Raw genomic sequence first — 25,986 nt, forward strand, 5'->3', positions numbered from 1 at the left:
CTACTCTTGCATTACCCCTATTTAATTTTGTGTTTATAACCCTGTAGTCACCTGACCAGAAGTCTTGTTCCTCCTGCCACCAAACTTCAGTAATTCCCACTATATCTAACTTTAACCTATCCATTTCCCTTTTTTAAATTTTCTTACCTACCTGCCCAATTAAGGGATATGACATTCCACGCTCCGATCCATAGAACGCCAGTTTTCTTTCACCTGATAACGACATCCTCTTGAGTAGTCCCTGCCCAGAGATCCGAATGGGGAATTATTTTACCTCCGGAATATTTTACCCAAGAGGACACCATCATCATTTAATCATACAGTAAAGCTGCATGCCCTCGGGAAAAATTACAGCCATAGTTTCCCCTTGCTTTCAGCCATTCGCAGTAGTAGCACAGCAAGGCTGTTTTGGTTATTGTTACAAGGCCAGATCAGTCAATCATTCAGACTGTTGCCCCTCTTCAAGAACCACACATTTTTCTGGCCTCTCAACAGATTCCCCTCCATTGTGGTTGCACCTACAGTACGGCAATCTGTATTGCTAAAGGCACACAAGCCTCCTCACCAACGGCAAGGTCCACGGTTCATGGAGGGAGGGTTGAGATTTTAGTGTGTGTTTAGTAATAACGCCCCAACTGTTTCTGCTATTAATACTGGACGGCTCTACCCACCATCAACCATGGGCCTTGCCATTGGTGGGGAGGCTTGTGGGCCTCAGCGATACAGATAGCCCTACAGCAGATGCAACCACAACGGACGGGTATCTGTTGAGAAGACAGACAAATGTGTGGTCCCTGAAGAGGGGCAGAAGCCTTTTCGGTAATCGCAGGGGCAACAGTCTGGAAGAATTGACTGACGGCCTTGTAACATCAACCGAAATGGCTTTGCTGTGCTGGTACTGTGAAAGGGTTCTAGGAGAAACTATAACCATAATTTTTCTTGAGGGCATTCAGCTCTACTGTATGGTTAAATGATGATGGCATCTTCTTAGGTAAAATATTTCGGAGGTAAAATAGTCCCCCAAACCAATCCCCAGGCGGGGTCTACTCAGGAGGCTGTCACTATCAGGAGTAACAAAACTGGTGTTCTATGGACCTGAGCATGAAATGTCAGATCCCTTAATTGGGTAGGTAGGTTAGAAAATTTAAAAAGGGAAATGGATAGGTTAAAGTTAAATATAGTGTGAATTAGTGAAGTTTGATGGCAGGAGGACTAGGACATCGGGTCAGGTGAATACAGGGTTACAAATAATCAACCTAATGACAGCACATGCATCCATGCCCGAGGCAAGATTCAACCCTGCGACCGTAGCAGTCACGCGTTTCCAGACTGAGGTGCCTAGAACCGCTCGGCCACAGTGGCCGGCAAATACAAAATCAAATAGGGGTAATGGAGGAGTAGGTTTAATAATGACTAAAAAATAGAAATGCGTAGAAGGTACTACAAACAGCATAGTGAACACATTATTGTAGCCAAGATAGACACAAAGCCGACACCCATCACAGTAGAACAAGTTTACATTCCAACTAGCTCTGCAGCTGAATGAAGAAATGTATGATGAAATAACAGAAATTATTCAATAGTTAAGGAAGACAAAAATTTAATAGTCATTGGGGACTGAAATTCACTAGTAGGAAAAAGAAGCAAAATTCATATGTGAATATAGACTGGGGAAAGGCATGAAGGAGGAAGCTGCTTGGTAGAATTTTGCACAGATTATAATTTAATTATAGCTAACACTTGGTGTAAGAGTCTTGAAAGATGGTTATCTTGAAAGAAATCTGTATACACACAAGAGATCTGGAGACACTAGAAGGTTCGAGATTGCTTATATACAGGTTAAACAGAGGTTTGTAACCAGGTTTTAAGTTATAAAACATTTCCAGGGGCAGATGTGGACTCTGACCACAATTTATTGGTTATGAACTGTAGATTAAAATTGAAGAAACTGCAAAAAGACAGGAATTTAAGAAGATGGGACCTGGATAAACTGAAAGAACCAGGGGTTATAGATGGTTGGGGGAGGGGGAAGGGGGCATTTGGGAATGATTGAGAAGAACAGGGGAAAGAACAACTGAACAAGAATGGGCAGCTTTGAGAGATGAAATAGTGAAGGCACAGAGGAGCAAGTAGGTAAAAATACTATGGCTAGTAGAAATCCTTGGGTAATAGCAAAGATATTGAATTCAACTGATGAAAGGAGAAAATATAAAAATGCAGTCAATGAAGCAGGTGAAAAGGAATACAAACTTCTCAAAAATGAGATCGACAAGAAGTGAAAAATGGCTAGGCAGTAATGGCTAGATGACAAATACAAGGATTTAGAAGTACATATCAATAAGGGTAAGATAGATGCTGTGCCTACAGGAAAATTAGAGAGACCTTTGGAGAAAAGAGAACCACCTGTATGAATATCAAGAACTCAGACGGAAAACCAGTCCTAGGCAAAGAAGGGAAAGCAGGAAAGTTGAAGTAGTATATAGAGAGTCTATACATGGGAAATGTATTTGAGGGTGATATTAAGAAAATGGAAGAGGACATACATGAAGATGAGATGGGAGATATTATACTGCATGAGGAATCTGGCAGGGCACTGAAAACCTAAGTCGAAACAAGGCCCCAGGAATAGACAGCATTGTGTTAGAATTACTGTTAGCCTCGGGAGAGCCAGCCATGACAAAACACTTCCATGTGGTAGGCAAGATGTATGAGACAGGTGAAATACCCTAAGACCTCAAGAAGAATATAATAATTCCAGTCCGATCTCGGGGAAGATGAGTTTGGATTCCATAGAAATGTTCGAACACGTGACACAATACTGACCCTATGACTTACCTTAGAAGATAGGTTAAGGAAATACAAATCTATGTTTTTAGCATTTGTAGACTTGCAAAAAGCCTTTGACAATGCTGTACAGAAAACAGATGGCAGTTATAATAGACGAGGAGCTGGAAAGGGAAGCAGCGGTCTAGAAGGGAGTGAGACATGATAGTAGCCTATCCCAGATGTTATTCAATCTGTATACTGAGCGAGCAGTCAAGGAAACGAATGAAAAATTTGGATTACAATCTAATGTCCAGGGAGAAGAAATAAAAGCTTTGAGGTTTGCCAATGACATTGCAACTTTGCCAGAGACAGCAAAGGACTTGGAATAACAGTTGAACAGAATGGGCGGAGTCTTCAAAGGAGAATATAGGATGAACATTGGCAAAAGTAAATTGAGGATAATGGAATGTACTCGAATTACATCAGATGAGGCTGAGGGAATTAGATTAGGAAATGGGGCACTTAAAGGATTATGTGAGTTTTGCTATTTGGGCAGCAAAATAAGTGATGATGGTCGAAGTAGAGAGGATATAAAATGTAGACTCGCGATGGTTAGAAAAGTGTTTCTGGAGAAGAGAACTTTCATTAACATTGAGTATAGATTTAAGTATCAGGAAGTCTTTCTTGAAAGTATTAGTATGGAGTGTAGGAAATGAAACATGGACAATAAACAGTTTAGACAAAAAGAGAATAGAAGCTTTTGAAATGTGGTGCTACACAAGAATGCTGAAGATTAAATGGGTAGATCACATAACTAATGAAAAGGTACTGAGTAGAACTGGGGAGAAGAGGAGTTTGTGGCACAACTTGAGTAGAAGAAGGGATCAGTTGGTAGGACACATTCTGAGACCACAAGAGATCACCAATTTAGTACTTGGTCAAAGCATGGAGGGTAAAAATCATAGAGGGAGACCAAGAGATGAATATAGTAAGCAGATTTAGAAGTATACAGGTTCCAGTAGTTACTTGGATATGAAGAGGCTTGCACAGGATAGAGTAGCATATATTTAAGTGCCAAATGTTTCAGATTGCAGCATCTATGTTATGTTTAACAGAATTCAAAGAACAATAAGTAATAAATCTGCAAGGTGTCAAAAGCTAAGGTGTTCACTTGTTCTTGTGCTCTTACATACAGCAGTTGTTGATCACCAGTGTGGGAAATTTCTCAGGCAGGTGAGTAGATTAGATTTACTTTCATTCCAATTGATCCGTAGTGAGGAGGTCCTCCAGGATGTAGCACATGTCAAAAAAACAACAATGCATGACAAATATTTACAACTCAAACAAATAAGCTAAGGTACCATTCCACAGGTCCCAAGTGGCATGGTTGTCATTTTTTTAATGAACGCTATATGAAAGAATCATTCTACAAATACTAATGCACTGAATTTAAAATTAAAAAAGGTTTTTTATTTATTTATGAGGTAATTAACGTGTAATACAACTACTATAATACCTATTTAAAATGAACACATTACTGAACTGGCGCGGAAGTTAGATTGTACTTACACACACACACACACACACACACACACACACACACACACACACACTTATTTACAATGAACACGTCACTGCACTGAAATTGTGGAGAAGTTATATTGTACTTTAAAAACAAAGATTCCATGACTTACCAAGCGGGAAAGCGCTGATAGATAGGCACAATAAAAACACACACAAACACACACACAAAATTTTGAGCTTTCGCAACCCACGGCTGCTTCATCAGGAAAGAGGGAAGGAGAGGGAAAGCTTGTGTCTGTATATACGTGGATGGATATGTGTGTGTGTGCGAGTGTATACCTATCCTTTTTTCCCCCTAAGGTAAGTCTTTCCGCTCCCGGGATTGGAATGACTCCTTACCCCCTCCCTTAAAACCCACATCCTTTCATCTTTCCCTCTCCTTCCCTCTTTCCTGAGGAAGCAACCGTGGGTTGCGAAAGCTTGAAATTTTGTGTGTTTTTTTATTGTGCCTATCTACCAGTGCTTTCCCGCTTGGTAAGTCATGGAATCTTTGTTTTTAATATATTTTTCCCATGTGGAATGTTTCTTTCTATTTTATTCTATTTTATTTAATTCTATTTTATTCTATTTTATTCATTCCACATGGGAAAAATACATTAAAAACAAAGATTCCAAGACTTACCAAGCGGGAAAGCGCAGGTAGACAGGCACAATAAAACAACATACAAACACACACACAAAATTTCAAGCTTTCGCAACCGGCGGTTGCTTCGTCAGGGAAGAGGGAAGGAGAAGGAAAGATGAAAGGATGTGGGTTTTAAGGGAGATGGTAAGGAGTCATTCCAATCCCGGGAGCGGAAAGACTTACCTTAGTGGGAAAAAAGGATAGGTATATACTCGCACACACACACACACACACACACACACACACATATCCATCCGTACATATACAGACACAAGCAGACACTCTTTGCCTTTAAATATGTCTGCTTGGCACAGTGTTACACCGTCCGAGTTATCTGGATACTTGCCACTAACACCAACCTGTCAGAACCCCGGAGATGGGAACTTGACCTTCAGTATATCCTCTCTTCTCGATATCCGCCAGGCCTCAACCTCCGCTAATTTCAAGTTGCCGCCCCTCGTACCTCACCTGTCTTTCAACAACTTCTTTGCCTCTGTACTTCCGTCTCGACTGACATCTCTGCTCGAACTCTTTGCCTTTACAAATGTCTGCTTGTGTCTGTATATGTGCGGATGGATATATGTGTGTGTGCGAATGTACAGCTGTCCTTTTTTCCCCCTAAGGTAAGTCTTTCCGCCCCCGGTATTGGAATGAATCCTTACCCTCTCCCTTAAAACCCACATCCTTTCGTCTTTCCCTCTCCTTCGCTCTTTTCTGAAGAAGCAATCGTTGGTTGCGAAAGCTAGAATTTGTGTGTATGTTCGTGTTTGTTTGTGTGTCTATCGACCTGCCAGCACTTTTGTTTGGTAAGTCACATCATCTTTGTTTTTAGATTTATTTTTTCAATGTGGAATGTTTCCCTCTATTATTAAGGGAAGTCTTTCCACTCCCGGTATTGGAATGACTCCTTACCCTCTCCCTTAAAACCCACATCCTTTCATCTTTCCTTTTCCTTCCCTCTTTCCTGACGAAGCAGCCGCCGGTTGCGAAAGCTCGAAATTCTGTGTGTGTGTGTTTGTGTGTTTTATTTATTGTGCCTACCTACCGGCGCTTTCCCGCTTGGTAAATCTTGGAATCTTTGTTTTTAATATATTTTTCCCATGTGGAAGTTTCTTTCAGTTGGTTCTACTGAGAAATTCATCAATGGAGTAGAAGGAGTTGGCCAACAATAAATCCTTTTGGATTCTCTTAAACTGAATTCCATTGGTTGTTAAGCTTCCTACGGCTGCTGGCGAGTTATTGAAAATGTTTGTTCCTGAATAATGCACACCTTTTTGTATAAGATTAGGTGACTTTAAAGCCTTGTGAAGATTATTCTTATTTCTAGTATTCGTTCCATGAATTGAGCTGTTGGTTTGAAAAAGTGATATATTTTTAATGACAAATTTCATTAAGGAATAAATATATTGGTAAGCAGTAGTTAGTATCCCTAGTTCTCTAAACAGGCTTCTGCAGGATGTTCTTGAGTTCACACCACATACAAATCTTAAAGCACGACCAAGCGAGGTGGCACAGTGGTTAGCACACTGGACTCGCATTCGGGAAGACGACGGTTCAATCCCGTCTCCAGCCATCCTGATTTAGGTTTTCCGTGATTTCCCTAAATTGTTTCAGGCAAATGCCGGGATGGTTCCTTTGAAAGGGCACGGCTGATTTCCTTCCCAATCCTTCCCTACACCGAGCTTGTGCTCCGTCTCTAATGACCTCGTTGTCGACAGGACGTTAAACACTAACCACCACCACCATCTTACTGCACGTTTTTGTGCCCAGAAAACTTTAGCTCAGCTTGATGAATTACCCAAAAAAATAATTCCATATGGTATAATGGAATGAAAGTAAGCATAGTATGCCAACTTTTTCATTTTCTGACACAATTCGCATTGCTAATAGAGATTTGTTAAGACGCTTCAGCAGTTCTGTGGTGTGCTCCTCCCAGTTGAATTTATTACCAAGCTGGAATCCCAAGAATTTAGCACTGTCCACGTCTTCTATCTGCTTGTCATCGTATGTTAGGCATATATTCATGGGACTCCCCTTACAAGTTCTGAACTACATGTAGTGTATTTTTTTTTTAAAGTTTAGTGACAAAGAATTGGCTAGGAACCAGTGATTAATGTTCACAAATATTTTATTAGCTGACCTTTCTAAGACTGCACTTGATTTGCTATTAATTGCAATGTTTGTATCAGCGGCAAACAAAACGAACTTGGCTTCTGGTAATGTTACTGATGAAAGGTCTTTGATATATACAAGAAAAGGTAAGGCCCTAGAATGGAACCTTTTGGGTCCCCACATGTAATTAGTTCCCAGTTGGATGGCGCCTTCACTATATCCCATATTGTCTTTATTTTGTTATCTGATATGACTATCTTTTGCTTGTAATATAATTGCTTTGATGGCCATATTACAGGCTTTAATATTTTGCAGTATTTCTTGTAATGTGCTACAGCATCAACATCGGAACTGTTTTCGGATTGACAGATACAGCTTTCTTTTTGTTTTACAAGAAACCCCTATTTCTTGAGTAAACCATGGCTTCTTTGTAGACTTTGCTCTAACCTTGGTAAGTTTTGGGGGAAAACAGTGTTCAAATACGGTAAGCACTTTATTAGCAAAAGTGTTATATTTTTCATTCATGCTATAAGCACTGTAAACATCAGTCCAGTGAATGTCTCTGAGGAGTGTCCTAAAATAATCAATTTTTGGCTTATTGATTACCCTCTTGAGGTCAGATTTAACAGATTTTATATCCTGTTCAGTTTTAACATTTAACAGAAGGAACTGCATGTCATGGGCTGAGAGGCCATTGGCTATTGGTTTTGTAATATAATTTTGTTCATTGGACTTTTCTATAAAGATATTATCAATGGCTGTTTGTAAGCAATTGACTTCCCTAGTGGGGAACTTTACAGTGGGGATTAAGTTGAATGATATTGTTACTAACTCAAATAAGTTCTTATTGGGAGAGTCTTTAAAGAAATCTATATTCAAATCACCAGCAAACACTATTTCTTTGTTTTTGGTTGTTAAATGGGCCAGTACAGCTTCAAGGTGGTTTACAAACAGATTAAAGTTACCTGCAGGTGCTCGATATACACTTCATATTATGAAGGATTTTTTGTGAAACTCTACTTCTGTTGCACATGCTTCCATATGCTGTTCTATGCAAAATTTATGAATGTCTATGTTCTTAAATTTATGACGGTTCCTGATGAATGGGGCAACTCCTCCTTTCTCCATTTCTGATCTATACCAGCGGTCACATGATGTTCAGAGAGGCAGATTATGTCAGCTGGCTTTGAAGACTCTAATTCATCTATGCAGATATTTAATTCATTAATTTTATTTCTCAGTCCTTGAATATTTTGATGCAATAAAGATAGCTGATATTTCACATTAACTAAGTTAAAACTGGGTAGAGTTAAAATATCTGCTGACTGTTGAAAATTCTTAACCAATAGCTGTTTATGCTGATGTAATAAGCTAGAATTAAGTTTTTTGGTTTCTTTCTCAAACTGAAGGTTTGTTTCAGCCCTAACCTCTCTTAAAATTTTGTTTCTTTCTGTCCTCGCTACCCTAAAAGGGTCTTTTCTGAACCCTATAACCACTGGTATTTTATCACTCATGATAGCGCCTCCTCCCTTTAACTTTCCTGGTATTTTCCCAGCCAGTTTACCCTTCCCCTTCATGTTGAGGTGAAGGCCATGCCTAGTATAATCCCACCTATTGAGAGAATCAACAGGAACCACACCAATGTGTGACCCTGCGCCTGACATAAGCAGCTGTTCCAACTCCAAATTAACTCTCTTGACAGAAGAGTTCAAATGAGGTCAGTCATGGCACCCAGGAACAGATACAAACTCAACACTAGTATGTTTTGATGCTGATGAAATCTTTGCCAGGTCACACTCTATACTGTACCCAGGATCTCTGTCAATACTATTACCTGCCCCACCCACTATAACCATGGTGTCTTCCTTAGTGAAATATTTGCAAAGTGATCCTAAATCCTCTGTCATCTGCTTCAGACCAGCACTAGGTTTAAAAAAATTGGTGACCTGGTATTCTGATACTAGTTCATCCTGCAAAAGTCAGCCAAGGCTTCTTCCATGGGAACTACCAAACAACAACACTTTCTTTCTCTTTACTGATTTCCCTACATTCTCACTTTTCAATTTGCTGCTTAAAGTTTGTTGTGCCCTGTCTACACCTGCAACTGCTTGAGGCTCACCAGCTTCTAACTAAAGCAACAGGTCAAATCCATTTTCTACATTCACCATGAAGCTGTCAGACAAAGTTCTAGGCCTCTTCCTCCTGTTGCCTGTTGCCACTTCCCACCTCTCTTTACCCTTTTCCCTCCTTAACCTGTCAGGATCACCCCTGGCCTTGTCTAACTCAGCCTGAAGGGTCGCAATTTTCCCCTCCTGTTCTAGTATCTTCCTCTCTCTACTACAAATCCTACAAAACCACTGATGAGTCTCATTTACTTCCCCTATTCCCAGGCCACTACAGTCACCCACATGGAAAAAACTACAGCACCCATCACACCAAAGCCCCATCCTAACAATTCTATGGCAAGTCAAGCACATTTCACTCATGATAAACATAATAGTGTATTAAGAATAAGTCAGTTAAATTACAGATAAACACGAAAATATGGTTCCACAAATTTGGCCTATACGCAACTGTGTGTAAACAAAACAACAGCACAAAGTTTCTGAAACAACAACTTTAACTTTACGCTACTTTCCGGAAATGCTAGTTAAATTATGAAGAGTTACACTAAGTTAAATTGCTGGAGAGAGCAAAGAATAACTAAACGAAATTCTATAGATTTGATGCAGCAAAACGTAAACAGAAAATACGACTGTATGATCTTTTTGCGTTTTCTGCTATATTACATAAAGAAAAATGAAACCTTTAATGGTACACTTAAAAGGCACACTAATACACCTATTCACCATGTAATCAGGAGTAAACTATATGTTTTCTAATCTAAAATGACTTATCTTCACGAGAACACCAAAACTCACGCTAGTCACCTGACTGCAGGGCACAATAACATTTACATGCTGTTTTAACAGAATTGATCCATTTTATTTACACAAATACACGACACTGCAATACAAATACACTTAAGACAGGTACCATGAACAGGCTGTTCAAAGAGCTCAAAGACAAGGATGTCAAGACACATCACATTCCGTGGTCTCAATTTCAGTTGTTAAATTAACTGCTGCAGGTTGTTGTATCCACAACTTCAGTCGATTTCCACTAACAAAAGAGAGATATCTCTGAACTGTAAGATATCTTATTCCTCAAAAGCATCACTGAATCCATATGTTCTGAGGTCTTAGGCTGAAATGTAATTTCTCTGCAGGTAATTGGGTAAATATGTATAACATACCTGTAATCACTTACAAATGATAACGTCTGTGAAAACTCCAGTAGACCATTTTTCAGGGATTTGTTGACATTTTCAGACTGTGCATAATTCTGTAATGACTGCGCTAGATCATCATTTTTATTCCGCACACTGGAACAATAATACACAATTTTAAGTCCCAAATAAGTAACAAATATAACTTTCCTCCAATTATTTGTAGATCCTTCTACATTCTGACTGTGTGACTCTGTCATTTGTTACAAAAATAGAAGTAAACACTAAACAAACAGCTAATGAAACTGTTCAAGTTTTGTATTACTGCTACAAGTTGCATAGTATGAGTTTTTTAATCATAAACCTGCTTCTCAACACTATTTTGACCACAGGAAATTGCTATATACAAACACCTGTGTAATGGAAGTAAAAGTAAATCTGTCTTCTCAGTCCAGTACAGTCACATGCTGCAATCATGCCTACAACCATGGACAGGATGGTGCAGCTTAAGTGCAGTGCTCAGTTTGTCAGCATGCTTCAAAGTGTCATTTCAAACTTAGACCAACTGCACATAGTCACTTCGCAGCAGGAATGGTTGACAATTTTGGACATCACCATCCAAAATGGTGTGCACTAAAATGACATCATTTGAATATTCAGTCACTATTATGAGACACTAAAAGTTGAAGATCTGTCTTGTGGTGGTAGTCTGCATTCAAAATCAGCTGACAAATGGTAGCTACAAATTATTGTCTGTATATGCCGTGAGAGAATGCAACAGAACTGCACATTACCTTTTTGACAGCAACTGGGAGCATTGTGATGATACAGACAGTATGCAACCATCTCCATCTCCTCTAGGCTTCCACTACAAAGAACAGTACAAACCCCTATGGTTGGGATGTCTGAAGAAGATATGCATGGGAACACCTGGAATTACTCAGCGACATCCAATTCTCTTTAATGATGAGTGCCAGATCAGTCTTACACTTGTTGATTGTTGTACAAGACTGTGAAGTCAGTAGGTACCAACACACTTCTTCAGCACACAATCCCATAGATTCTTCAGGGAGATGGGTCATTCATGTTTAGGACTGATATTGTGTATAGATATTGGACACCTCCCATCGTTATCTACATTAATTAGGCTGTACAGTATCAAGGCAGCCCAACAGTAAACATTTTAGTGAAAGCTTTGTCTTTCAAGAAGATAATGCACAAGCACGCCACACTCTCCTTGTGAACACTTTCCTCTGGGAGGTAGGACTCGAATGCTTGGAATAGCCTGCAGTATTTACTGATATGGGCCCGACTGACCATGCTTGAGATGAATCATTGCAGAAACCCCACTCACACTCTAGTAGTCATATGAGAGCAGTGGGACAGGCTTCAGCAACATTATCTTGACTGCCTTTTGGGCAGTAAGTCAAGGACGATCCAAGCATGTTGCAATATACAGGGAATAATATGGTACTGAATGCTACCCACAGCTGATTTTGATTTTACAACTTTGTAATAATGTGCATCTCGAACAAACTCGTTTTATTTTTATTACACTTTAATTCATTACTCCCTCAAATATATGCCCACACACATTAACAATATGCAGGTGGTGCAAAATTCTTTTTGAGCAGTTTATTATTATTATTATTATCATTATTATTAGTCTACCTTACTTTAAAAAATACAACTGCTTTTGCAATTATATGCTGTGCCTTCATTGGGTCTATGATTACTTATGAACATGTGAATAACTATACTAATACATTAGAAAATCCAGGATGGAATAATGACAATATTATGAAAAGGATAGTTGCTACACAATACATAGTGGAGATACTGAGTCAAAGTAGGCAAAACAAAAAGACAGTCAAACAAAGCTTTCGACCAAACAGGTCTCAGTATTAGATGACATACACACGCACTCACACAAACACAACTCACACACACATGATTACAGGCTCTGGCTGGCAAGGCCAGTCTGCCAGAGACTATAGTCATGTGTCCACAACAGTGAGTGAGTGAGTGAGTGAGTGTGTGTGTGTATGTGTGTGTGTGTGTGTGTGTGTGTGTGTGTGTGTGTGTGTGTGTGTGTTTTGTCTATTCCTGGTGATAAAAACCTGTTTGGCCAAAAGCTTTGTTCGACAGCCTTTTTGTTGTGCCTATCTGCAACTCAGCATCTCCATTACATGGTGAGTAGCACCTATCCTTCTCATAGTATTGTCATTATAGTAATACATACTTAGATTGACTTCCACAGGTGGTTTATTTAACAGAGTATATTATTTCTTAAAGTAATTACAGGATTTTATCTAATGAGAAACATCAAGATTCATTAAAGTATATATAAATACACACAAAATTCGAGCTTACACAACCTAAGGTTGCTTCGTCAGGAAAGAGGGAAGGAGAGGGAAAGACGAAAGGATGTGGGTTTTAAGGGAGAGGGTAAGGTGTCATCCCTATCCTGGGAGCGGAAAGACTTACCTTAGGGGGAGAAAAGGACAGGTATACACTCACGCGCACACACATATATCCATCCGCACATATACAGACACAAGCAGACATATGTAAAGGCAAAGAGTTTGGGCAGAGATGTCAGTCGAGGCGGAAGTACAGAGGCAAAGATGTTGTTGAATGACAGGTGAGGTATGAGAGGCGGCAACTTGAAATTAGCGGAGGTTGAGGTAGTCCTCTAGCTGATTTCACAAGGCCTGTTAGCAGCTCTCTACTGTGTCAGCCTCTTCATTTCAGAGTAACAACTAGTTATTGGATATATTTCAGTATCCAGCTTTCCCTTCACATCTTACTCTCTCTGTTACCTCAAGTACCACAGAAGTTATTCCCGAATGTCATATCATATGGTCCCTTCTTTTTGTCATTTTCTTCCATATGTTCCTCTTGTCCTGATTCTGCAGAGAACCTCCTGGTTTCTTATATTATCAATTCAAATAATTTCATCATCCTTCTACAGCAATACATCTCTAACACTTAAGATTCTCTTCTTTCCCTGTTTCCCTACAGTCCACAAATCACTTCCATTCAATGCTGTGCTCCAAATGTACATAAATAGGAATGTCTTTCTCAAATTACAATCAATGTTTGACCCTAGTAGACTTCTTTTGGCCAGGAATGTGCCTACCAAGCGCCTGGCCGGCCAACTTGTCTATTGGCAAAGCAAGGGCACTGCAGTCACCTATATGGGTACCTCACGCCCCAGCTGTTATAGCAGGGCATTCCTCCACATCATTCCTCTGCCTTGGAAAACACTTCTGCCCTCTGGTCTTGGGCACACCTGGATTTCTCAAGAGCCCTTCCTGGGATACTCTGGGTTAATCGACAAATATGATGATAGTGCCCCCCCCCCCCTCCCCCCATGTCTCACAAATGTCTAGCATGTTCACAGGGCAGGCTATTCAAAGCTCCCAAAAACAAGTGTCACAGATAACCACCCTCAATTTACTTCCATGGGATTCTCCACTTTCTGCAAAGCAAATTGTGTAGCACTGATACACACTGTGCCTCATCTTGCATCTATTGGTCTAGCCAAACACTTTTAAATTCTAGCCATCCAAGTTTCACTGCTATCCCCCTTTGGACGAGACTCTTAAAAACTTCATGGCTGACCATATCAGTCACAACTGTCTATCATCCATCCCACCAGCACTCGCCCCTCCCCTCAGCAGTCCAGTCACCACCAATTCCCTCTGCATGTTCGCGTGAGGAACCTTGTAAGGTAACACTTCCAGATAGCACAGTACTCCATAAGCACTTTAAACAACTGTGTCCTCACCATCGTCCTCTCCCTGGATCCTATAGTCTACCATCATCTTTCGTTCCAGACGCAGAGTCATCCAGAACACCCACCCTGGAGACAACTGCCTTGCCTCAGCTCCAGCCTGCAATTGGCTCCCTGCTGGAGTGGCCCTCAGCTGCTCCACATGCCACACCAGTGCCAGCTCCAATGGAGGTGGACCTCAGCTTCCCAGCCACCAGTAAGGACCCAACCAGATATGCTAACAGCTCTCCTCCCCTTCATGGCGGGGAATGCTGTGTAAAGGCTTTGCACCTGCACAGCCAGCACCAACAACACAGTGAGCTCCCTGCCGCCGTTGGATGAGCAGCAGGCAGCAGCAAGTCATACTCTTAGCTCACTTATTTGTTTCATAGTTTAATTCTTAATTTCTTTGCAAGTTTTGGGTACTTTCATAGTTTAATTCACAAATTTCGGGCTTATTACAGTATTTGAGAGTTGTAGCAACACAGTGAGCTCCCTGCCGCCGTTGGATGAGCAGCAGGCAGCAGCAAGTCATACTCTTAGCTCACTTATTTGTTTCATAGTTTAATTCTTAATTTCTTTGCAAGTTTTGGGTACTTTCATAGTTTAATTCACAAATTTCGGGCTTATTACAGTATTTGAGAGTTGTAGCATCGCATTTTAGTACCAGTATAGTGTAAATTCCCATAGTTGTCAGTCATCTGTTTGTTTTAACCACCTTGTGAGAAAAAAGATAGGATCAAAAATTGTTAGGGATGGATAGAGACTGCGTCTGTTGTGTACAGATTCAGGGGGAATTGGTCACCATCCGTAAACAGCTGGGAGCTGTGCTGGCCATGGTCGACAGGCTCCAGGCTGTTGTCCTGGGCCGCGGTGACATTGGGACACCCAAGGCGAGCACTTTGGTGCCTCTGGAACTTGTAGCATCGCCTAGGATTTCTGATGACACTGTGCCCTCAGATTCAGACGTCCCTGCCAGTCGATACTTGCCTGATGGTGACTGGCGAACTGTCGCAGGTTTGCGAATCCCTGGGCAGAAGGCAAAAATTGGTGCTGGCTGGAAGGCTGTAACCTTACACCTCCGTAACAGGTTTGGGGTACTGCCCACTGCTGAAAATACTTCTGAGCTAGCAAGGGCGGCCTCGCCTTTTGCGGCAGTGGCTGGTCTTCCTGAGAGGTCCGGACAGTGTAGAGGGTGGGATTGCTTGTCACTGGGAGCTCCAATGTTAGGCAGGTGATGGAGCCCCTTAGGGATATGGTAGCTAAGGACGGGAAGAAAGCCAAAGATGGTGGCTCATGTCGGCACTAATGACGTGTGCCGCTATGGATAGGGAGAAATTCTCTCTGGTTTCCGGCAGCTATTTGAGTTGGTGAAGACTGCCAGTCATGCTAGCAAGACGAAAACAGAGCCAACCATCTGCAGCATTGTCGACAAGACCAATATGGACCTTTGGTACAGAGCCGAGTGGAGGGTCTGAATCAGAGGTTCAGACAGTTCTGCGACAGTGTGGGCTGCAGATGCCTCGACCTGCGCCATTGGGTGGTGGGGTTTAGGGTTCCACTAAACGGGTCAGGTGTTCACTATACACAGGAGGTGGCTACACAGGTAGCAGCAGCTGTGTGGCTTGAACTGGGCAGTTTTTTAGGTTAGACAGTCTCGGGAGAGATCGGAAAGGGCTCTAGTCTCAAAGGGTGCAGGGCAAAGAACTGATGAGAATCGACCAAGCAACTGTCGGTACTGTAGTTGTAAACTGTCGTAGCTGTGTTGGAAAAGTACCACAGCATCAAGTGCTGATAGAAAGCACTGAAGCTGAAATCGTTATAGGTACAGAAAGCTGGCTAAACCCAGAGATAAATTCTGCCAAAATGTTTACAGAGGCGCAAACCGTGTTCAAAAATGGTAGAATAAATGAAGTAGGTGGTGGTGTATTTGTGTCTGCTGGTAGTAGTTTAACTTGTACTGAAGTTGAAATAGATAGCTCCTGCAAATTACTATGGGTATAGGTTATACTCAACAGCCATACCAAAATAATAATTGGCTCCTACTGACTCCCCAACTCAGATGATATAATAGCTGAACGGTTCAAAGAAAACTTGAATCTCATTACAAATATGTACCACACTCATACCGTTATAACTGGTGGAGACTTCAATCTACCCTCAATTTGTTGGCAAAAACACATGTTCAGAGTCACTGAACAATTAGTTCATGAGCCCACACAAATTGTAAATGGTTGCGACAACACACTTGACCTCTTTGCCACAAATAATCCTAATCTTATAGAGAGCATCATGACGGATACAGGGATTGGTGGAGAAAAGGTCATTGTAGCGAGGCTCAAAACCATATCAACCAAAACTACTAAAAATAAACGAAAATATATATATATTAAAACAAGCAGATACAAATTCACTTGATGCCTTCCTAAGGGAGAGTCTCCATTCCTTCCAAGCTAATAATGTAAGTGTACACCAGATATGGCTCAAATTCAAAGATACAGCATCAACAGCAATAGATAGATTCATACAGCATAAGTCAATAAGAGACAGGATTGATCCAACATGGTACACAAAACACGTCAGAACACTGTTGCAGAAGCAACGAAAAAAGCATACCAAATTCAGAAGAACGCAAAATCCCCAAGACTGGCTAAGTTTCACGGAAGCTCGAAATTTAGTGTGGACGTCAATGCGAAATACTTTTAATAGTTTCCACAATGAAACACTGTCTTGAAATATGGTAAAAAACCCAAAGAGATTCTGGTCATATGTGAAGTACACCAGTGGCAAGAAACAGTCAATACCATCACTACGCAATAGCAATGGAAATGTTACTGATAATGGTGCCACTAAGGCGGAGGTACTAAATACAGTTTTTCGTAATTCCTTCGTGAAAAAAGACAAAGTAAATATTCCATAATTCAAAACCAGAACAGCTGTTAGCATGAGTGACATAAAAGTAGATATCTTAGGTGTTGCAAAACAACTCAAATCATTTAAGAAAGGCATGTCTTCTGGTCCAGATGCTGTACCAATCAGGTTCCTTTCAAACTATGCAGACAAAATAGCGCCTTTCTTAGCAATCATATACAACCACTCACTTGATGAAAGGTCTGTTCCTAAAGACTGGAAAGTAGCACAGGTCATACCAATATTCAAGAAAGGAAATAGGAGTAACCCATTGAATTACAGACCCCTATCACTGACCTCAATTTGCAGTAGGATTTTGGAGCATGTACTGTACTCGAACATTATGAATCACCTTGAAAAACATGACTTATTGATACATAACCAACACAGATTCTGAAAATATTGTTCTTTATTCCCGTGAAGTCATGAGTGCTGTCGACAAGGGATCTCAGATCGATTCCATATTCCTAGATTTCCAGAAGGCTTTTGATATCATTCCTCACAAGCAACCATTATCAAATTGTGTGCATATGAAGTATCGTCTCAGTTGTGTGACTGGATTTGTGATTTCCTCTCAGAGAGGTCACAGTTCATAGTGATAGACAGTAAATCATCGGGCAGAACAGAAGTGATATCTGGCATTCTGCAAGATAGTATCATAGGCCCTCTGCTGTTCTTGATTTACGTAAATGATCTAGGTGATAATCTGAGCAGCCCCCTTAGATTGTTTGCAGATGATGCTGTAATTTACTGTCTAGTAAAATCATCAGATTGTACATTCCAATTCCAAAATGATCTAGAGAGAATTTCTGTATGGTGCAAAAAGTGGCAATTGGCACTAAACACAGAAAAGTGCGAGGTCATCAACATGGGTACTAAAAGAAATCTGATCAATCTTTGGTATATGATAAATCATACAAATCTAAGGGCTGTCAATTCAACTAAATACCTAGGTATTACAATTACGAGCAACTTAAATTGGAAAGACCATATAGATAATATTGCAGGGAAGGCAAAACAAAGACTGCCCTTTGTTGGCAGAGCACTTAGAAGATGTGACAAACCCACTAATGAGTCAGCCTAGATTACACTTGTCCATTCTCTGCTGGAATACTGCTGTGCGGTATGGGATCCTTTGCAGGTAGTATTGACAGAGGACATCGAAAAAGTGCAAAGAAGGGCAGCTCGTTTTGTGTTATTATGCGATAGGGGTGAGAGTGTCACTGATATGATACGTGAGTTGGGGTGGCAGTCACTGAAACAAAGGCAGTTTTCTCTGCGATGAGATCTATTTACAAAATTTCAATCACCAACTTTCTCTTCTGAATGCGAAAATATTTTGTTGAGACACACCTACATAGGGAGAAATGATCATCATATAAAATAAGATAAATCAGAGCTCGAATGGAAAGATTTAGGTGTTCATTTTTCCCAAACGCCATTCGAGATTTTAATGGTAGAGAAGTAGTATGAAAATGGTTCGATGAACCCTCTGCCAGGCACTTGAGTGTGAATTGCAGAGCAACCATGTAGATGTAGATGTAGATGGGTTAGGTGGGCATGGACCTTGCACAGGACAGCTCTCCAGACGACAGATAAGGTATGGCCACACTCCGCCCAGCCACCATGTGGCAACCCAAGCGCAACCAGAGGTCACTGGCTCTGCGGACCCTTTCTCCTCTGTGGACCACATGACCAAAAGCAGTATATGTACTGTCTTGGTGCTGGGTCAGTATTTAGACCAGCGCCTGAACTACACTCAAATAGTTCACTCTAAGTAAGTTTCATGGACCAGGTGCCAACTGTGAAACCATCCTACAATTAGGATCTTACTCTGGAGCTGCAGCTACAACAACACCATCCACATCAACATTACCTCCAGGAGCTGCCAGCTATGGACCTACATCATTTGTGGCCTCTACGCTGAAGAGACATGGCCTCTGACGCCGTGATCAGCAATTGGACTTCGTAATATTTGTCTGTGTTTTTCACCAGCAGTACACTGGACTTATACTTTTGCACATCTCTTCTGAACTTTGATTATGGCATGTTTAGTGTATTGACATTGGATTTTGGAACTTTCAATTTACTGAGACAATTTCAGGCCTTCAGATATTATTATTGTTCTTTCAGTATTCAAAAAGTGACTTATTTTCAATTATTTTGTTCCAAACTTTTCTGTATGCTGAATCTGTTCTTCCAACAAGCAATCCTTTTTCAATTTCTTCACGTGTGTCCTGTGGCCATTTTGCCTTTGTTTCCTTGCACTTTCTTCCTGTTTCATTCCTAAAAGACTTCTATTTCTGTATTTCTGCCTTTTCCTGACCATTTTTGTACTTTCTTCTGTCATTGATCAGTATTTCTTTGTTACCTAAGGCTTCTTCACAGTTACCTCCCTTATGCCTACATTTTTACATCTACATCTACATCCACACTCCGCAAGCCACCTGACGGTGTGTGGCGGAGGGTACCCTGAGTACCTCTATCGGTTCTCCCTTCTATTCCAGTCTCGTATTGTACGTGGAAAGAAGGATTGTCGGTATGCTTCTGTGTGGGCTCTAATCTCTCTGATTTTATCCTCATGGTCTCTTCGCGAGATATACGTAGGAGGGAGCAATATACTGCTTGACTCTTCGGTGAAGGTATGTTCTCGAAACTTTAACAAAAGCCCGTACCGAGCTACTGAGCGTCTCTCCTGCAGAGTCTTCCACTGGAGTTTATCTATCAACTCCGTAACGCTTTCGCAATTACTAAATGATCCTGTAACGAAGCGCGCCACTCTCCGTTGGATCTTCTCCATCTCCTCTATCAACCCTACCTGGTGCGGATCCCACACTGCTGAGCAGTATTCAAGCATTGGGCGAACAAGCGTACTGTAACCTACTTCCTTTGTTGTCGGATTGCATTTCCTTAGGATTCTTCCAATGAATCTCAGTCTGGCATCTGCTTTACCGACGATCAACTTTATATGATCATTCCATTTTTTTCTGCCTAGCTTCGGTAATTACCCTTTTTAGAGACTGCCCATTCCTTTTCAACAGTGCTGCTTACTGTAGTATTCGTCATTCAGTGACCATCAAACAAACATCATCATTCCTCAGTATCTCAGTATCCCATTTCATTCCACATCAAATCTTCCTGATGATTTTCTTATATTTCAGCATGCTCATCATCATTACTACATTGTGGTCTGAGTGTATATATGATTATGGGTAGCATATACCATATAATTCAGTATCTTATTTCAGAACCTCTCTCTCAGCATGATTTAAAGAAGCTCACATGTTTGTGTGTTTCCAGGCCGTTTTCCAGTTATACCTCTTCCTCTAGTGTTTTCTGAACAGTGTATTCACTATAGCCAACTGAAGTTTACTGTAGAATTATACTAGTCTTTCTCCTCTCTCATTCCTGCTATGAAGTCCATATCCTCCCATAACACTGTTTTCAATTCTTTCCTCCTACTGCAGTGTTCCAATTCTCTGTCATTATTAGATTATCACCTCCCTTTACATACTGTGTTACCTGTCATATTCTCTTATGCTCTTCCTAGCTCTTCATCTTATGATTCTGGCATCAGTATGTGTAGGTGAATTATTGTTGTTGCCTTTGGTTGGATGATGATTCTGATGAGAATAATCTGATCACTGAATTCCTTAAAGCAACATGCTCCCTGACCTACCTTCTTATTTGTAATGAAGCCTACTCCCAATATACTACTTTCTGCGGGTTTCAGTTTTACCCCAGATTCGTCTGATGAGAAATCCTTATCTTCTTTCCATTTCACTTGACAGATCCTCACTACATCTAGATTGAACCTTTGCATTTCTGTTTCCATGTTTTCTAGCTTCCCTGCTCATTAACAATATTAACAACAGCTAGAGAATGGAACAACTTCCAGCATTGTGCCAAAGCATACAAAATGGCAGTTGTTTGCCCTATTGGCAGAGTTTCTAATAAGCAAATTTTTCGTACCCTTTACATTGACCAGAACATTTTACGTCATATAAATATAAGTAGATACCTAATTGGCTCCTCTCATGTGGCATAATAAGTGTTCATGTTCTTTTCTTAGAGTGATTACAAGTTGTCCAGTCACATTAAAGCCCAAACAACCATCTTTTGCAGTACAGACTGCTGCAAGACATGCAGGATGAGAGTCAGTGAGGTTCTGGAAGGTGCCAAAAGTAATGTGGAGCCATGCTGGCTTCAGAGCTGTGACCAGCTGTGCTAAGTTTCTCAGTTGAGGATCCATGGTACAAATGGCCTGATCGAGGTGGTTCCACAGATTCTCAATTGGGTTTAAACCCAGGGTGTTTGGTGGCCAGGAGAGTATGGTAAACTCATTCTAGTGCTCTTCAAACCATGAACATAAACTGTGAGCCATGTGATACGTTGTATTGGCGTACTGGTAGATGTCGTCGAGCCAAGAAAAAACAATCTGCATGCCGGGGTGGACATAGTCCCCAAAGAAGGACCATAAACGAAATCAATATGCTAATCAGTGTACTTCACTGATTGCATTACAACTGATTCAGACTGACTATGGACCGATTTATATGCAAGTCTGGCATTACCTCATCACAGAGTGCTCCTGATCACAAACACCATCTGGGTAGTGGCACCACAGGAGTTGACAGAAATGCTGCATCAGCTACTCAGCTTCCATAGCTATGTCATATAGTAGCAGTGCACTTTTCATGCCATTTGTACAGTGTTTTCCTCTCAGAGGTATTATACAGGGTGATTCAAAAAGAATACCACAACTTTAAAAATGTGTATTTAATGAAAGAAACATAATATAACCTTCTGTTATACATCATTACAAAGAGTATTTAAAAAGGTTTTTTTTCGCTCAAAAACAAGTTCAGAGATGTTCAATATGGCCCCCTCCAGACACTCGAGCAATATCAACCCGATACTCCAACTCGTTCCACACTCTCTGTAGCATATCAGACGTAACAGTTTGGATAGCTGCTGTTATTTCTCGTTTCAAATCATCAATGGTGGCTGGGAGAGGTGGCCGAAACACCATATCCTTAACATACCCCCATAAGAAACAATCACAGGGGGTAAGATCAGGGCTTCTTGGAGGCCAGTGATGAAGTGCTCTGTCACAGGCTGCCTGGCGGCCGATCCATCGCCTCGGGTAGTTGACGTTCAGGTAGTTACGGACAGATAAGTGCCAATGTGGTGGCACTCCATCCTGCTGAAATATGAATTGTTGTGCTTCTTGTTCGAGCTGAGGGAACAGCCAATTCTCTAACATCTCCAGATACTGTAGTCCAGTTACAGTAGCACCTTCGAAGAAAAAGGGACCAAAAACTTTATTGGCTGAAATGGCACAGAAAACGTTCACTTTAGGCGAGTCACGTTCATACTGAGTTGTTTCCCGCGGATTCTCAGTGCCCCATATACAGACATTGTGACGGTTGACTTTCCCGTTAGTGTGGAAAGTTGCTTCATCACTAAACACAATCTTTGAAACGAAAGATTCATCTGTTTCCATTTGAGCAAGGATAAAATCACAGAAATCAATTCTTTTAATCTTATCAGCTGCAGACAGTGCTTGAACCAATTTCAGACGATAAGGTTTCATAACTAACCTTTTTCGTAGGACTCTCCATACAGTTGGTTGTGGAATTTGCAGCTCTCTGCTAGCTCTGCGAGTCGATTTTCCTGGGCTGCGAATAAATGCTTGCTGGATGCGTGATACATTTTCATCACTCGTTCTCAGCCGTCCAAAACTTTTCCCTTTGCACAAACACCCATTCTCTGTAAACTGTTTATACCAACGTTTAATATACCACCTATCAGGAGGTTTAACACCATTCTTCATTCGAAATGCACACTGAACAACTGTCGTCGATTCACTTCTGCCATACTCAATAACACAAAAAGCTTTCTGTTGAGCGGTCGCCATCTTAGCATCAACTGATGCTGACGCCTAGTCAACAGCACGTCAAGCGAACAAATGTACAACTAAATGAAACTTTATAGCTCCCTTAATTCGCCGACAGATAGTGCATAGCTCTGCCTTTTGTCGTTGCAGAGTTTTAAATTCCTAAAGTTGTATTCTTTTTGAATCACCCTGCAGTAACTACCCATAATTTAAAGTTTTGTTTGTTTCTGATTACTGATTAGTTTATTTTCTCTGTAAAGAATCCTTCAATACTAAAACCAAGTTACAGATAACACTGTTCTACAAAAAAAACTTTTTTTCTATTTCTGATAAAAATATTGTGATCCTAGTTGTATTTTGAGTGCTGAATTGAAAACTGTTTTCGGTTTTTTTCTGTCAGGGATAGTTTATGAGTAATTGCAATTTTATTTCTCTTTTCAGTTCCTGATACAGTGCAGCAAACGTGAGGTGAAATTCGACAAACAAATGTACATCTTTATGATGTTATAAGTTCATCACATTAATGGAGAGTGGGATCTAACATATAACATAGTAACCTTTGTGTATACACTTCAAAGCATTTATTTGACATGAGAAATTACAGAAAATTGACGAACAATGAGCCACTGCCTTGTAATGCACATCACTTTTTTCTCTTGTATTGTGAATCTTTCTTCTCTCGAATGATATTCCAGCAATAATCTGCTAACATAGAAGATACACACTTCCCTTCATAGCGCCTTTCTATGGAGAAATGTCTTTATGGAATCTTTCCCCATGTTCATCCGATACGTCACTACAACTCTCTGTGAAGTAGTCCAGATGAGAGTCCATCATATGTACCTCCAAAGACATATTGCACCCCAAATCCTGATATGCTTTGATCATATCCTTCACCATTGCTTTGTAGTTAGTAGCTCTTCTTCTTCCGAGGAAGTTTTCCGACACCATCTTGAAACAGTCCCATGCGGTTTTTTATTTATAAGTTAAACATGCTTCAAAATTTGCATCTTTCTGCAGCTCCCTGATTTGTGGGCCCACAAATACACTTTCCTTTATTTTTGCAGATGAAAGACGGGGGAATTTGGTAGCTAGATATGCAAACCCACAGCCTGTTGGATCCATGGCCTTCACAAATTGTTTCACCAGGCCAAGTTTGATGTGAAGTGATGGAAGTAGTATGTATTCAGGAGCTACCATACTTTCATGTTGTATATTCTTTTCTCCAACTTTCCATCTTCGCCTAGGCCATTTCTTTTTCACGTAGTGAGAATTTTGGTCTCGACCATCCCACTTGCAAAGAAAACAGGCATACTTTGTGTAGCCTTGTTGCATTCCCTGTACCATAGCAATTACCTTGAAATCTGCACATATTTTCCATTTGTGTTCATCGTATTTTAATGAATTTAGCATCCTTTGTACAAATTCGTAATTCTCTTTTGTCAAACCAGCGTAAGCTACTGGAACAGAGGGTATTTTATTTCCGTTATGGAGCAAAACACCCTTCAGACTTGTTTTCGATGCATCTATGAAAAGTCTCCACTCCTGTGAAATATAAGTGAAGTTCAGCACTTTCATCAGGCCAGCAACGTCATTGCAAAATGTCAGTGCTTTGTCAGTTGAAAAATAAGAATCTCTGTGCCTGAACACACTGATTTTAGTACTTTGGTGCAGTAGATTATACCCTTGTAATCTTGAACCAAGCATCTGCGCCTTTTGTTTACTTAGTCCTAGATCATGTACAAAATCATTTCAGTCTGCCTGTGTTAACAAATGTGGCGATGACACACTTGTGCAGTGATATAAAGAATCATCATCTGTGATTTCTTCAGTTCTACTTATTTCACTGTCACTCAGAATTTGACCTTGAGCTCTTGAAGGTACTGGAAGGTTGTCGGAATGCTGCACTGGCATTCTCGCTGAAGGCAGATCTGGGTAAACAATGTGCCTCATCGACTTTTTGTTTGTAAAACTCTGAATTTTTGTTAGACAGAAATAACAATCAGTAACATGGTCCTTAGGCTACCTCCACACCATGGGAACAGCAAACAACGCCACATTCTCTTTACCTTTCCACCACTGAATTACTTTGCAGTAACATGTAGCACAGCAGAAATGTGGTGCCCATTCTTTATCTTGGTCTCCTACCTCTACTCCCAAGTAATGTTTGTATGCTTTCTCTATGACTGAGGAAATTTTCTTCCTATTTCTGGCAAAAGTGAACTTCCCACAGATGTAGCAGAAGTTGTCCGGCTTATATCGACATCCACGACGACGTGGCATTTCTGCAAATTTAAAAATACCACTTTGGTAATACACCTGTATAAAATTAATAGTGGGGAACTATAGGAACGCTGATGCGTAAAAACAAGCAGTAGTTTTACCTTCAGCACTAGGCTCAATCAGTTTACACACAGGAACTAAAAAATTCAACTGTGCACGGAAAAATGACAGTCAGTTACTTTTCAGCCAAAACACCCACTCGTTAAGACTGACACAAATTGCGGCTAACACCACTGTTGTAAACTCGATGCACCTGCCCCTAGGAGGCGTGAAGCTTTACTGCCGAGGCAGCGACCGGCTGTCCTCGTTCGAGTTAATGAGATGTTTCAGGTGGTCTTAATGACATAGGTGTGGCGGGGGATAACGTAATGATGTCTGATTCTTCCCACCTGCTGTTGCACAAGAAATTATCACGTTCTATTACTAGTGGATGTGGCAAGATACCCGTATTTCTCTATAACGTCTCTGTGTTTGCCATGAATTGCGAATATACATATATATACATATTAAATAAAAAGTATCCCTGACAATGATATTTTGTTTACATATTTGAATTTTCCACGGTAAAATGGTCTACAAGCACATACTTTAACATCAGAAATAGAACCCATGTCGAACAGTGCAATTTATCCTTTCTGTTTTGATGTCAAAATCTTCTCTTTTATATCTCTTCACTTGTTCATTTGAAAATATTGTTTCAGTCACAGAATTCTTACTTGAATTCAGATTACCTGTTCATAATATGCTTGTGAATCTCAGTG

The 25,986-nt window shown here is 40.6% G+C and overlaps 1 protein-coding gene across 3 annotated transcripts in view; it reads right to left on the reverse strand.

The window, feature by feature from the left end:
- LOC126335371 (CBY1-interacting BAR domain-containing protein 1) overlaps positions 1-25,986 on the reverse strand; it is a 219,290-nt gene that overhangs the window by 140,124 nt on the left and 53,180 nt on the right. For all 3 annotated transcript variants that reach the window (XM_049998578.1, XM_049998577.1, XM_049998579.1), the window contains exon 3: positions 10,383-10,511. In XM_049998578.1, the coding sequence (XP_049854535.1) occupies positions 10,383-10,511 (129 nt within the window). The remainder of the gene's footprint in view (positions 1-10,382; positions 10,512-25,986) is intronic.

Source organism: Schistocerca gregaria, chromosome 2 (assembly GCF_023897955.1).
Source record: "Schistocerca gregaria isolate iqSchGreg1 chromosome 2, iqSchGreg1.2, whole genome shotgun sequence".
Taxonomy (NCBI): domain Eukaryota; kingdom Metazoa; phylum Arthropoda; class Insecta; order Orthoptera; family Acrididae; genus Schistocerca; species Schistocerca gregaria.